Source organism: Corvus hawaiiensis, chromosome 4 (genome assembly GCF_020740725.1).
Source record: "Corvus hawaiiensis isolate bCorHaw1 chromosome 4, bCorHaw1.pri.cur, whole genome shotgun sequence".
Classification (NCBI taxonomy): Eukaryota; Metazoa; Chordata; class Aves; order Passeriformes; family Corvidae; genus Corvus; species Corvus hawaiiensis.
Window position 1 is genome coordinate 311,441 of NC_063216.1, and position 12,888 is coordinate 324,328.

General features: G+C 49.9%; 1 protein-coding gene and 1 long non-coding RNA gene across 5 annotated transcripts in view; one reads left to right on the forward strand and one right to left on the reverse strand.

The window, feature by feature from the left end:
* IQSEC3 (IQ motif and Sec7 domain ArfGEF 3) overlaps positions 1-11,820 on the forward strand; it is a 99,972-nt gene extending 88,152 nt beyond the window's left edge. Inside the window, exons 11-15 of one of the 4 annotated variants that reach the window (XM_048299979.1) lie at positions 1,841-2,002; positions 2,742-2,834; positions 3,266-3,309; positions 3,393-3,472; positions 5,550-5,634. In XM_048299979.1, the coding sequence (XP_048155936.1) occupies positions 1,841-2,002; positions 2,742-2,834; positions 3,266-3,309; positions 3,393-3,467 (374 nt within the window). In that variant the 3' untranslated portion in view covers positions 3,468-3,472; positions 5,550-5,634. Of the gene's footprint in view, positions 1-1,840; positions 2,003-2,741; positions 2,835-3,265; positions 3,310-3,392; positions 3,473-5,532 lie in introns of all 4 variants that reach the window. The other 3 variants (XM_048299977.1, XM_048299976.1, XM_048299980.1) reach the window with 3 other exon arrangements.
* LOC125324330 lies at positions 1,793-2,742 on the reverse strand. The gene is made up of 2 exons (XR_007202932.1): positions 2,356-2,742; positions 1,793-1,950 (listed from the first exon to the last, which is right to left on the reverse strand). It is a non-coding gene; the product is annotated as an uncharacterized LOC125324330 (long non-coding RNA).
* Positions 11,821-12,888: the final 1,068 nt, after the last annotated feature.

Genomic DNA, 12,888 nt, shown 5'->3' on the forward strand with positions numbered 1-12,888 from the left:
GGGAAGGGCCCTCGGGCCGGGACGGCCTCAGCTCCTCGGCACAGCCCGGCGGGGCGGCTGCAGGGGAAATAAACATCTCCCTGAAACACCTGTCACGAAGCGGTCCATATAGATTTCTTTTCCACGGCCTCCTTGTTTGGCACGCGTGTTACAGTAATCCCCACTGTAACACACTGCCTTTGATGCTGACAGAGGCTCAGGTGCTGCTGCCCCCTCCCCGCACAGTGCCATGCTGTGCTGAGAGCTTCCCAAGGCAGAGGCAGAGCCCTTGGATCAGCACCCACCAAAGCATGGCGGGAGGCCAGCCCTAGTCAGCCTGACCTTGATGGTCTGGGAATAGAGCCATGATGTGTCATGATTGGGGCTGGTTGTGCCGTGGAGGAGTTCCAGAAACAGGCAGGCTTCCTGCTGGCACAGGCAGAGGGGCAGCACAGCAGTCCCCGGCAAGCATGGCTGATGCCCCTGGGGCTTTGTGAGCACATGAAGAACATGCTGCAAGGCAGGCAAAATGTAGCAGCGCTGAGGCTGTACTAAGCGTTTTCCATCCCTCCTCTACTCCATTGGCAGCGTGAGTCACTCCCCCAACACCCTCCTCTGCAGCACGAAGACACTCCCACATCCCTGTGGGAACTATAGGGTCATTCATACCTGAGCATGCCCAGGAGCCACCATCAGAGCTGGAATCAGCTTTTAGGGGTAGCGTGACTATCCTGAGAGTGCCCAAAGATCTTCTGGCAAAGGCACCCTGTTGTGTATCCCCTGCAGAGACAGTAAAGCAGATGTCCCAAAGAGCTTGTGATCTGAACAGAGGAGAGAGACACAGGGTGGGAAAAGGGCTTGGCACGCAAACAGGGGGAGCTGAGATCTGGCTGAAAATAACAGGTTAGGCCTTGGCTTGCTTGGGAAAGGATGATAAAGGAAGGCTGCCCACGGAAGGCAGGCAGATGCAGGAGCAATGGGGAAGAAGTGAAAGCAGGAAAGGGGAAGACAGAAATTAAATTTAGAGGAATGTGAAAGGAAAGGAAGAAAGGGATTGATTGAAACCACCAGCCATAGAGCAAGTGTTAGAGGAAGTCCAGTCAAAAGTGTGGCAAGTTCTCTGCACTCTTGTGTTCTCCTGATTCTGTTGGCTGAATCTCCAATCACCACCTCCATGCACACAGCCTGATCTTTAAAATGTAAGGCCTTTCGCTGTTATATTTTCCTCTCTTGGCATGTCATTTCCTTTACATTCCTGTGTGTTTTGCCTGTGGAGAGTACTAAGCAGAGACCTACAAACCCGCATCTTTCCCTTTAGTATTCTCTCTGCACAGTGCAATGAGCTCCCCACCCATGCTGGGCCAACACTCCTCCTGTGTTCTCTGCAGATGAAAGGAGAGGCTGGGGAGAACTCTTGACACTGTGGATGCAATGGCTGTTCTGGCTTTGGCTCCAGAAGACAACCTCTCCTGCTGCATCTCTCACAAGAGAAAAAGTGTTGTTGGCCTCATAAACACTGTTTACTCTTCCGCACATTGAGACAAGCTTTACAGTCCTGCCTCTGTGCTCAGGTTCCCAGGGCTGGTGTTGCACTAGTAGTAACTAAGAGCTAGAGTTCCCTGCTTTTGGCAGCACTGTGGTGCTGGTGACACTTGCCTTGCTGCTGCGGCTTGGTCCTTCTGCTCTCTTCAAGGGCTGCAGTGCTGCAGGCTCCCGCAGTTTGCAGTGTGACAAACTCTGGGTGTGCAGTTGCATTGAACTCATGCTGAAAACTCTCTGTCCTTCAGATGTACCGAAACAACCAACTACTCCATCAAGAATGCCTAGCACCTCTTTATTTTGTTGACACGTCTTTTTTCAGATTACCCCCATGGCATTACACTGGTGACTCCAGTCTCAGGCTCAGAGAAGAAACAGGTACTTCACTTCTGTGCTCTGGGTGCTGAGGAAATGCAGAAGTTTGTGGAAGACCTGAAAGAGTCAATAGCAGAAGTGACAGAACTGGAACAAATACGAATTGAATGTAAGGGTCTCTCATAAATTCACACTCCAATGCCATCACACTGCATGTGACTACAAGGGAGAAAGGGTAAAGGAAAGGTTCTTCAGGAGCAGGGGCAGAGGATGAGCAACACAAGTTGCACAGGATTGTCCTGGGTTCACTGATAGGATGAAAAAGCTGTTGGGCTCTGTGGCCACTGGCCAGCAGGAGAAATGGAAGGACTTAACTACTTCTGATGCTTATGAAACATGGAGTGTGATACAGTGGCCTGGAATAGGGAAGCTTAGCCTGTCACACCCAGAAGATTCTTCTCTGCCCTATACCCCTTTGACTATGCAAATATGATCTGTAGATAGCTGGGATAGATCTGGTACCTTTAACAGGGTTGTCCTTCACTCCAGGAATGTCCAGAGGATGAGCAGTCTGTGTTAGACAAGATGTCCGTGTAGCCTTTGATGGCCTTTCCATGTACAAACCAATGAGCCAAAGTAGCTCAGCTCCAGTGGTCCCCATCTGTGAAGCACTAGCCAATCCTGTATAAATGTAGGTCATACGTAGAACGTTGTATGGCGATACCTTTCTCCACATGTCAAATCCTCTGCAGTTTCTGTTCTTCCTTGGCTGTTCCTCTCTCCCTTCTTGACGCTCGTGATTTTCTTGCATTAATTCTCCTTGCTGACTTCCCATTTTGCCCCTTCAATATGCTGGTGACCTTCCCTCCATCCATCTCCTCAATTATTTCCATGTGTCTGTTTTGCAGGGGAACTGGAGAAACAGCAAGGGACAAAGACTCTCTCCTTAAGGACCAACGGAGCCCAGATGGAACTGCAGTCTAAGCAAGGCTCTCCAACAGGTAAGAGGGCGCCCAACACCCAACTTCTCTTGGTCAAGCAGTGCTGCCTTTACAAATGTGTTCTCACTGATTCCTGTGAGAAAACCTGCAAAAAGAAGTGTTCAATTTCGTATCCTTTAGCCTTGGCCAAATAGAGGAAATATGAGAGCATATACATTCTTCAAATACCCTAGAAAAATCCCTGAAGTCTCATTACCCAGTCTGTAGCTGTAACATCTGGTAAAGAGGTGTTACTGGTAGAGCATGGGTAACTTCTGAAGAACCTGGCCCACTTTTCTTCCCTGAACTGGTAAAACCTACCCCATTAAGTTGCAAGAGGGTCTGGATCGGCCTTGCACCTCTCCCTTTAACTCTCCAGTCCACAGTATGAGGTCCAGCTCTTGACTAGAGGGGCAGACCTCATGAGTGAGATCTTTTGTTTTGTTTCAAAGGCAAGAAGGATTTGGGGGAGAAGGTCTCGGACAGCACAGTGGAGGTAAGTAGAGTGCAGAGCAGCTGAGGTAAGTAACTCTCCCTCACTTCAGCTCTTCTCACATTCTCTGTTGTTTCTTTTCTCAGGTTTTAATCAATGCCTCCCCAGCCAGACTGACAATTTTACCAATTTCCAGAGATACAATTAAAAGTTACTGCTAGGACGGGTAATACAACTTTCAAATCCAAACTAAACTTCAAAGCATTTTCAATCCGTTTTTATAACTGTAACATCCTTCATGGACCAAGCTCCAAACGCTGTAGACTAACCCACCCCACTGCTTCTGGGGAGACTGAGAACCCCACTAAGGACTTCCCTGACATGCTAACTCCATGCAGCATCACATGCAAATTCCCCTCAGCCCAGCTTTCCTGCACAATCTCTGCAGCTCTGTCTCTCCATCCCCCTGAAGGGGATTAAGCATGGCCTTTGTACACCAGATTTCCTTAGAGCTTCACCTTCCTAGGTAGGGAGCTTGGCTGTCCTGTGTACATCTATCTTTGCAGGAATGTCTAGCATCCAGTGGGTTGCCTGTTTCTTCGCAGACACCCATATTCCCACTGCCTGTGAGGAAACAGGAAAATGCAATCTTCACACTGAAAATCTTATCTACTACTTCCTACTCTCTCTCTCTGTCTGGAATATCTCCATTCTTCTGAACTTGCCCTTTTCCAGGGTAGTTCTTTCCCCTCTTATCAGCATGTATTTACTTGAAGAATTCAGATTGTCTGTGGAGAGTGGGTGCAGCTTCTTTTCCCTGGAGAGCACCCTATTTCCCTGCAGATGCCCCCTTCCTGGGAAAGGTGCCTCTGCCAGCCAGTTTCCTATTCCTGTTGGGAGAAGCGTTTCCTTCTGTAGAATGGCTTCCATGTATCCTAATATCATTGGCACTTCATGGCCCAGCAACCAGTTTTTCCTATGAGATGTTCCACCACCTAAATAAATATTGACACAATATTATATCCTGCTGTGCAGTGAGTCTGAGCAACCTCCATGCCTGGATAGGGACAGACAGCTCATCCTTGTTCCAGCATGGTGGGAGGCTTGGTCACTCCACAGCTCCTCCTTTCCAGTTGCTGGTGTTGCTGCAAACCCTGTCAGACCATCAGGGCAGCCCCACTGTCCCACCTGTGCCCCTGCCTGGCTGGAAGTGCCACGCCAACCTGTGAGCACTTGTTTCCTACCCAGGGCTTGTCACTTGACTGACATTCTGTTTTGAGCCAGCAACATAGCTCTGGTTTGGGGTCTCCATCAGCCCATGTCCTTGCCAGGAGGAACTATAACTTCATCCATCATTTGGGAAGCATTATTTCCCTGCTGCGCTTCCCCTGCTAGGAACCTCCAGTCCAGGCCAGCTCCTCCTTTTCAGACTGGTCTCAGTGAGCTCCCTTATTTGATTCCATTATCAGCACCTCACTGTGGAAACCCTGATGACCTCCTGCTTCCCTACCTGCTTTCAGCTGACCAAGTATTACTCTGCCAGCAGAGGAGCATTTCCATTTCTCTGAGATTATCTAATCTGCTGCCATTTCATCATGAATTTCTTTAATCATTGTATGAGCTAGATGGGCATTTTTTGTTTCTTTTATTTTTGTTTTTTTGAAAATCATTTCCTTTCACTGACAAACCATCAAATGGATCAGAGAGAGCTGCCTTTTGCTAGGCTATGTCAGGTTTCTGCTTTTTCCTTTGTAAAGAGATTAGCCAGTCACGTGGAGTACCTTCCTACTCAGAAAGGCAGGGAGCTGGGAAAGGCTTGAGTTTCTCTGTCGCTCTCTATCTCAGACTCAGCTGCTGTCATTTTGCTGAAACTACAGCCTCGATTACCTGAAACCTTTCGGTCTGGTCCCCCTCTCCTTTTTGCTGGTGGGAACAAAGGCATGACCTCGAGGTCTGTTCATTACCATGAGAATTCACAGACACCACCACTCCTAGAGTCGATTCGTGCTCCCTGTGCTGTTTGGATAATCAAAGTTGCACTGCATTTGGGAATGCCGGCTCTGCTGCCTTTGACGTGATGGAAAGGACGGGGCATTTAGGCTAGATGGGGACAATGGGGCAGTTGAGGGTGACTGTGCGGCCAGGGCCGTACCTATTTTGTTTTTTGAGGGAGGGAGGGTTGAATGCATGTAAGGTTGTCCGGTGGCGGGGGTTCAGGGCAGCCAGTAGCAGCAGATGGGAAAAGTCTTGTAACATTTAATGCTTCTTTGGCTGTTTCTAAACTAGGTGTCAATTCACAACAGGCTTCAAACGTACCAGCACAACTCTGCCCTGGGGCCCGAGAGTGGAATGCAGCCCAGCATGCGTCTTAACATGCCACGGGAGCGGCTGGAGACAGCACTGGTGCCCTCGCACCCCGCCTCAGCGGGGACACTTGTACAGTGCCAGCAGATTGTCAAAGTCATTGTCTTGGACAAGCCGTGCCTCGCTCGGATGGAGCCGGCCCTCAACCAGACTCTGACACGCTACGTCACCTCCGACTCCTGCACCTCCACCCCCTGGCACGGTGTGGGCAGTGGGCTCCCTGGGACCCCCATGAAGCTGGTCCATCAGCCTCCTCTGCCACCTCCACCCCCTCCCTACAACCACCCCCACCAGTATTGCCCCCCCAGCTCCCTGCTTCAGAGGCGCAGGTATTCCAGTGGCTCACGCAGCCTCGTGTAGCCACACCACCAGCACCAAAACAGCACAGACTTCCCCGCTTCCCGTCCCCACTGCCTCCCAGGGACCCTTTCTGCCTACAGAGATCTAGTTTGTGATTTATTTTTTAGTAAAACAAGAAGAAAAGAAAAAAAAAAGCCAACTGACCTAACTCTTACCCTGTCTCCCCTCAAGATGATGCTATTTGTGAGGAGCCATCTATAGAAACTGCCAACCTCCATGCTCACATATCCTCACACCTGCCAGCCCAGCTGGCCTCTGTGCTTGTGCTGTCCCCATGTAGCACTTTGCTGCCCTGTTCCTGAGAGGCTTGATGACCTGCTGCTTTCTAGGCACTGTGTCTTCCGTTTCCTATTCCTCAGCTTCCTTTCCTGCCTTGCATTTACCTGGCCATAGGTTTGTACCCACCCTGAAACTTTGCCAGCCTCAGAGAGAAACGGACTCACCCGTGCCAAGGGCCGACTTTGGGGCACTCCTGGGGGTGGAGTTCTCCCTGCCACCACTGCTGCCGCCTACTAAGCTGGAGCGAGAACTTGCCCCACTTGCCACGCTTCCTCCTCATCGCTCTCCAAGTATTATCTCCTTGCAGCAGCCGGCTCCAAGCAAAGGAGTGCACGAGTGGAAGAGAGTTTGAGAGGAGGAGAGACTGTCCTGAGCTGCACTAAAACACAAAGATGGCCTCACTGAACACCAAAACTTTTTCTGTTGTTATGTTGGAGCATTGTACCAGAGAGCTCTGCTGAGACCTAGCAGACCTCACCACATGTAAATACACCTGTATGGTAGCGTACGTATGCGCATGCTTACTAAGGAAACACCAAGCAGTTCTGAGGGAGCAGAAGAGAGGGATTCAGCCCGGGGATTTTCCTGGAATGGATGTGTACTTTTCCAAAGAGATGGCACCAAGAGGTGCCCTCCCACCTCAACACACTCACACACACACACACACACACACACACACACATGATTATGTTCTCTAAAACAGACCCACCTCTGCTTTCCTCCTTCTGGCTGGTTTTGTGTTTCCTGCCCACCTGCATTTTTGTATTCTGAAAGCAAAGCTGAGTGTTATGTTCATCTTCTGGGGTGGGTGTTCCATTCACTTGAGCTCTTCCACCTGTGTTAGAGGGAAAGGGTGTTTTGGAGACCACTCATATGAGGTCCCATCTGTATCTCTTGCCTGGCTGTATTCTTACCTCCATCAGCCCCTTCCTATAGGAAAGCTGCCCAGATACCAGACTCCAAGGCCTCTTCTCTCTCCCTCTCTATCCCAGCTTCAAAGTGAGAGGAGGGGCAGATCCTGAGATAGAGATGACAGCTCAGCTCCTCTGCTTTATTGGGGACATTGACGTGAAGGAAGACAGCATTAAAAACGGGCTGTGGATGTATTTTTAGAAAAAAATCTCTTTGTGCAGTAGGAAGGGGAAGGTATTAATTAGCTTAAAGGCTTTGGTCTCACTCCTTCATTCTATCTCCCTTCGAGGTTTAAGAAGATCAACTTCAGGATTCTAAAATAGGACAGAATGCCTTTTAGGGCCTTTATTTTCATTTTATTTTATGAGGGAAAGACAGAAATGCTCTTCCTTCCTGTGCAAGGCTGAGACATGAGCACTGGGTGCTGATGATGTAATGGTAGAGTGAGGAATGGCAGGGGTTGTTGCCATTGGTGGGGATGTGCAAAATGTCAGGAAAAGGGAGACAGTGAAGACAGATGCAGAAAACTATTTTTTTACCTTGTGGGGTAAAAGGCACACAGCAATTTCCTTAGGGATTGTGCCAGCGTGCTCATCTCTAGGGCTATTGCCAGTGACAAAAGCCACAGTGCATCAGGGACAGGCCCAGTGCTCCCTGGATGCCTGCTGGCTGTGCTGGAATGTTCAGGGGAGAGAGTTCAGCTGTGTGACCTGGGCAGAAGCCCAGCTGGAGTTAGGGAAACGGACAGAGGCTGGAGTGAAGGGTCCCTGCACTTGGCCAGCCCGCCAGGGCAGGAGCCTGCTCACCTCCAGGTCCTCTTCTGTCTGAGCCTGACCCATGGACCCAGCTGTGCCAAGAGATCTGAGCTGTTTGCTTAGCTGGGCACCAGGCTGCCACTTTTATCTGCAATAGTAAATGTACTGACTGGGAGCCCCCAAGCATAGCCTCTGGGAAGAATGCAGAAGCAGATGACAGAAAAGATTGTAAGAAAACCCTGAATAGAAGCCCAGTCTCCCTCCAGACCAGAGAAGCTTACTCCTAGCCAGCCCCCCAGGGCAGTTTGGATGCTCTGCATCCTGAACTGGATGCTGGGAGAGGTCCTCACCCCTGGCCAGGGCTCAGCCCCTCACCTCCCAGCCAGCTGTGAGGCACAGCTGGCCTGATCTGCTGCTGACTCCCTCCAGGGTGACACCCTGCTTCATCACAGCAGCCAGAACCTCATCTGAGCTGCCCATAGCTTCCCGAGAAAGCATGTGTGGCATCTGCCATTGTCTGGTCAATGCAGTGTGTGGCTGCTGTTGGTTTTGCTCTCTGCTGCAGTGGAAGGGGTGTCCAGGAGGCACTGGCACTGTCCTCCCTTCCCAGTAGTTCTTTTGCTTTCTGAGAGGAATAGCAGTACTAGGTTTGGGTTTTTTCCAGAGTGCAGTGAGCCAATGAAGCTCTGTGTGTGTTAAAATAAATAAATTAGATTTTACTTGACATTTAACACAAAGTGACAACAGCAAAAAACCTTAAGATACTTGAGGAAATAATTTTTTTAGATAAAATATTTATAACAATGCCTATGAAGTTCCTACACAAGATGTTTGCTGCTTTAATAATTGATTGGGAGAGCTACACGGATTTTAAAGAGGGAATAAGGAAACTGCCTTGAGACTCCCTTCTCCATGCTGGATGAAGGGTAGAAGCGAGTGAACTGAAGTGCTGAGGTACCTGAGGCACAGAATTCTCTCAGAGCAGGTTAGTTCTGTTTCCCTGACCTTGCAAAGGCTACTGCTGGCCTTGAGCTTTGGACAGAGAAGCAAATGTAGATAACCCTTGCTGTCTTCTAGCCTGCTGGCTACCACATCTTCTGTTGGGTTTAGCTGGAGAGGCACAAAACTACTCTATTCCAGGTTGTCATGGAACAGGTTGGTCAAAATTCCACTGCAGAGCCAACCCCTTCGGACTTTACTTCAAAACACAGATTTTTTTTTTTTTATTCTTTGGAAGGTTGGTCTCGAAGGATGAAAGCACTTTAAAACATATCTGCACCTCGTCTGATCTATTGTATTGTCTGCTCCCACGGTCCTCCCACGCGCGCCAGTGAGACACACAGACTCAGTGTAGCTGCACAGCTGTGAACAGACACCCTTGCACACACACTGACAGGGTGCAGGCTAGAAGGAGCATCTCAGTGACAACCTAATGAAGGACAAAATGTGTACCACAGCCCACCTGGAGGGACCAGCCCAAAGAAAAATCACCAGCTCTTGACAGCGGTGATTCTGATCATGAACCTAGCACAATCTTTCAGGTGGAGGAGTCAGGCAGGGAGCTGCTGCAAAGATTAACTCAACCCAAATGAACCAGTGTCTTTTTGCTGCCAAATTCATGCCCTTCTATACTAAAAAAGGAGTGGGGGGAGAGAAAAAAGAGATACCGAGTGAAAAGTGTTCTGCAGTGGGTGTCAGGTAGTCAGTGGACAAATGAGAAGGTGGCTTTGGTGAACAGTAGGAGAGACTGAGCTGTGTTACACCAGGCTCTATCCTGATGCTTGCTCATGCTGGTGCAGGCCCAATGTAATTAATCTGTTTGCACCAGTAGCAAAGGGATGGGCAAATGTGACAGGAGAATCGAGCCTTGCAAACACTCTGGGTTGAATGCAGTGCTTGTCCACTGCTGTAGTAGTTTGTAATGCCATAGTCTGGGCCGCTGGGTTAGCAACACTCCGTGCTTCCACAAGGCTTTCAAAGCATCCCACTGTTCACGTTTTCTCTCCTTCCTGTAGATGAAAGGTGTGGGTATGGTCCACAACCAGAATTTCATCAGTACTCATAGTGAAAGGTACCACGAGATTTGGAAGCATTGGAGGGCCTCTGAGCCATAAGGGTTTGAGTTTTGTTACATGTTCTTCAAAGGCTAAACCTGCAACTACCTGCACATGTTTCTGAGGTTTCCAAAAGAAATCTGAGCCCTAAACCAAGGATGCTGCTGCTTGGCGGAGTCTCTGCTTTGAAATGCAAGTTGCTGAGCAAGCTCCCCCCGTCTCCCACTCCACCAGCTGCCTCACTGTGCTAGTGTAGGCTCCAGGGACTGCCGGCAGTGTTTCGTGAGCTAGAGCTGTCCTTGTCCTGCCCTCTCGTTCACAGCCATGCCTGGGACAGCAGCTTTGAAGTCACCCAGCTCTTCAACACTAGTCACGACCCCATCTGAATGTGTCTTTTTAAAATCTAACAACAGAAGTGTTACCTGTGCGTAGGCTTTTGAAAGCACCTGTCTCTGTCTGTACCTGTCTCCTGCTGTAAATATCACCAACAAAAGCTTCCTTTGGGAAAAGTGGTGTGGTCACACCTAGCAAAGAGTCCAAATGGCTAATATTTTGTAACAAAAATAACAAAAATAGATCAGAGGTATTTTACCTGTTCACTCAATAGAGTTTTAGAAATTATATTGAGATAATGTCACTTGTGCGCCAATGTCTTCTTTGCCTCAGCCCCCGCCGCGGTGTCCCTGGGCTGCAGCTGTGTGTGCAGGCGCCACGCACCAAGGGGTGCTCCCATGGAGTGCTGAGCATCCCGGATTCCTGCTGGCCTCGGGGGCAGCCTGCTCCGGCTGCTGCTGCTTTCTCGTCGAAAGCAGCTGGAGCTAGCTCAGTGCTCAGGCTCTCTGAGGATCAGATCCAGAGGAAATCAGGAAGCAATAAACTTGTTCAGGAGGTGGCAACTTAATTGTGAAATTCACCCCTGCAGTGAGGCAGAGAGGAAAACGGTGAGGGGGGAAGGCAGAGCCCTTCTGTGCCGCAGCTCATTGCTGTCCGTCTTGCTGGATGCTCTCGGCCGTGCAGGCTGCGCCTCGGGGAGGGAGCCCGCACAGCCTCGCCGAGCGCTCGCTGCTGCCCGTGCGCCGCGGCCCGTGTGGAACGGAGGAAGCCGTGCAGCAGGGACCAGCACACGCCGTGGGGCAGTGCTCACAGCACCTGCCTGCGCACAGGAGCACGCCTCGGAGAGCGTGTAGGCGCCTCTGCAGAGCGTGCTGCACAAAACCGTGGGGCACGGGCACCAGGGGCTGCCTGAGCAGGACAGCTGTGCTGGCTGCAGCGTCACCGCCGCAGCACATCTCACCAGCCACGCAGGCTCAGGCCTGGGGAACACTTGGATGGGAGACACGTAAGGAAAATGACGTTTCCTGTGCAGATCAGATATAAGTGCGTATTTACACAAAGCATAACCCCAAGGTTAATGAAGCTGACCTTTGAGAGAGACTCAAGCACGTGCACACAAAGCGAGCTCTCCTCTCCGAGGGCAGGGGAGCCAAGCTACATCTCTGCAGCTGGGTCGAATAGATGCTGGATTCAGATTGCACCTGCCAAAAAACCCTTGTCTATAGGTTGCAAATTCTTTGCTGGCTTCAAAGAATCCCTTAGATCCCCAGGCCCACCATGAAACACTTGGGAGGACAGAAATCCCTCCCAGACACAGACAGGATATTTCCCAGGGATTCAGAGGCTTCCATTTATGTTTTTGTGTGCCACGGATATGTTATAAATCAGCCCATCCCAAACAGTCATTTTCTAAGATATTTTGAAACAGAAGATTATTGAAGTTCCTGGCGGATGTTTAGATCACACACCTGGCTGTAAAGATGAAAGCAATAAAACCAGATTGTCTATATGTGAAATACTCCTCACTTGCTCCAATGTACAGATACTGTTATTAATCAGAAGATGGCAAGTCTCTCTGGGAAGGATACTATGTAGACATACGTAGATAGTGCTGGTACAAAGAATTAGAACCCAAAAATCAAATACCACAATTGTCACAGTGCACCTGTACCCTGCTATATCTATACGGCATCCATTATGTGCAATAACTGATACATAGTGTGGTTGGAATTGATCAAAATACACGGCTCTTTTCCACAGAGAATCTTGAGATGCAATTTTTCTCTGAAACTTTTCAGATAGACTTTTAATTAAGCACACATCCCTCAAATGTTTTGCTGTGGGTGGGGTCTATCCACCCCTGTCAAGCAAAATGCAGACTCACCACTGAACTCAGCACTTCGCAGCCTGCTGCCTCCTGCGTTGAAGGTGCTGCCTCTGGGGTCAGAGACCCATCCCAATGCCCCCACAGAGATGGGAGTCCTCCCGGAGCGGTGTGGTGGCAGGAAGGTCACCATAAGCCAAAGCTGCCATGTGTCTGCAGTGTCACTGTTGTGTGCAGGTCGCCGTGGGTCCCTTTACACCTCGTCTGGGGTACTCTGGGAAGACTGTGCTGGAAGGGGGTGCCTGGGGCACAGCTGACCAGAGCCAGGCTCCACCGCTCCCCACAGACTGAGGTTTCCTGTCATCACCAGCTGCTGGGAAAGAGTCATTGCCCAGACCCTTAATTCAGCAGCCTGGAGTCATGCACATACGCCTGCCTGACCTGGGAAAGGTGGCTGAAAATAGGCAGGTGCCTCAGGATGATGATGCAAGGTTAGCAGGGCTGTGGGATTTAACCAGTTTGGGAACTCCGTCACACTTGGTGGGTCTTGAAGCTACTTTTCTGCAGCTAGTGAGTGCAACTGAGGTTAAATCTGGCTGAGGAGCTGCTTTCTGTCTTAAACCATACAATTCGTGAGCTGGGAATGTTCTCAGGCATGTAGGGCAGGATCTTATTTTATACAGCACCCATGCTCCAGCCTTGGGGTCTTACAGTGTGGCACAGTTATCAATGACTTTTTTGAAAACAAGAATCCTGTCTT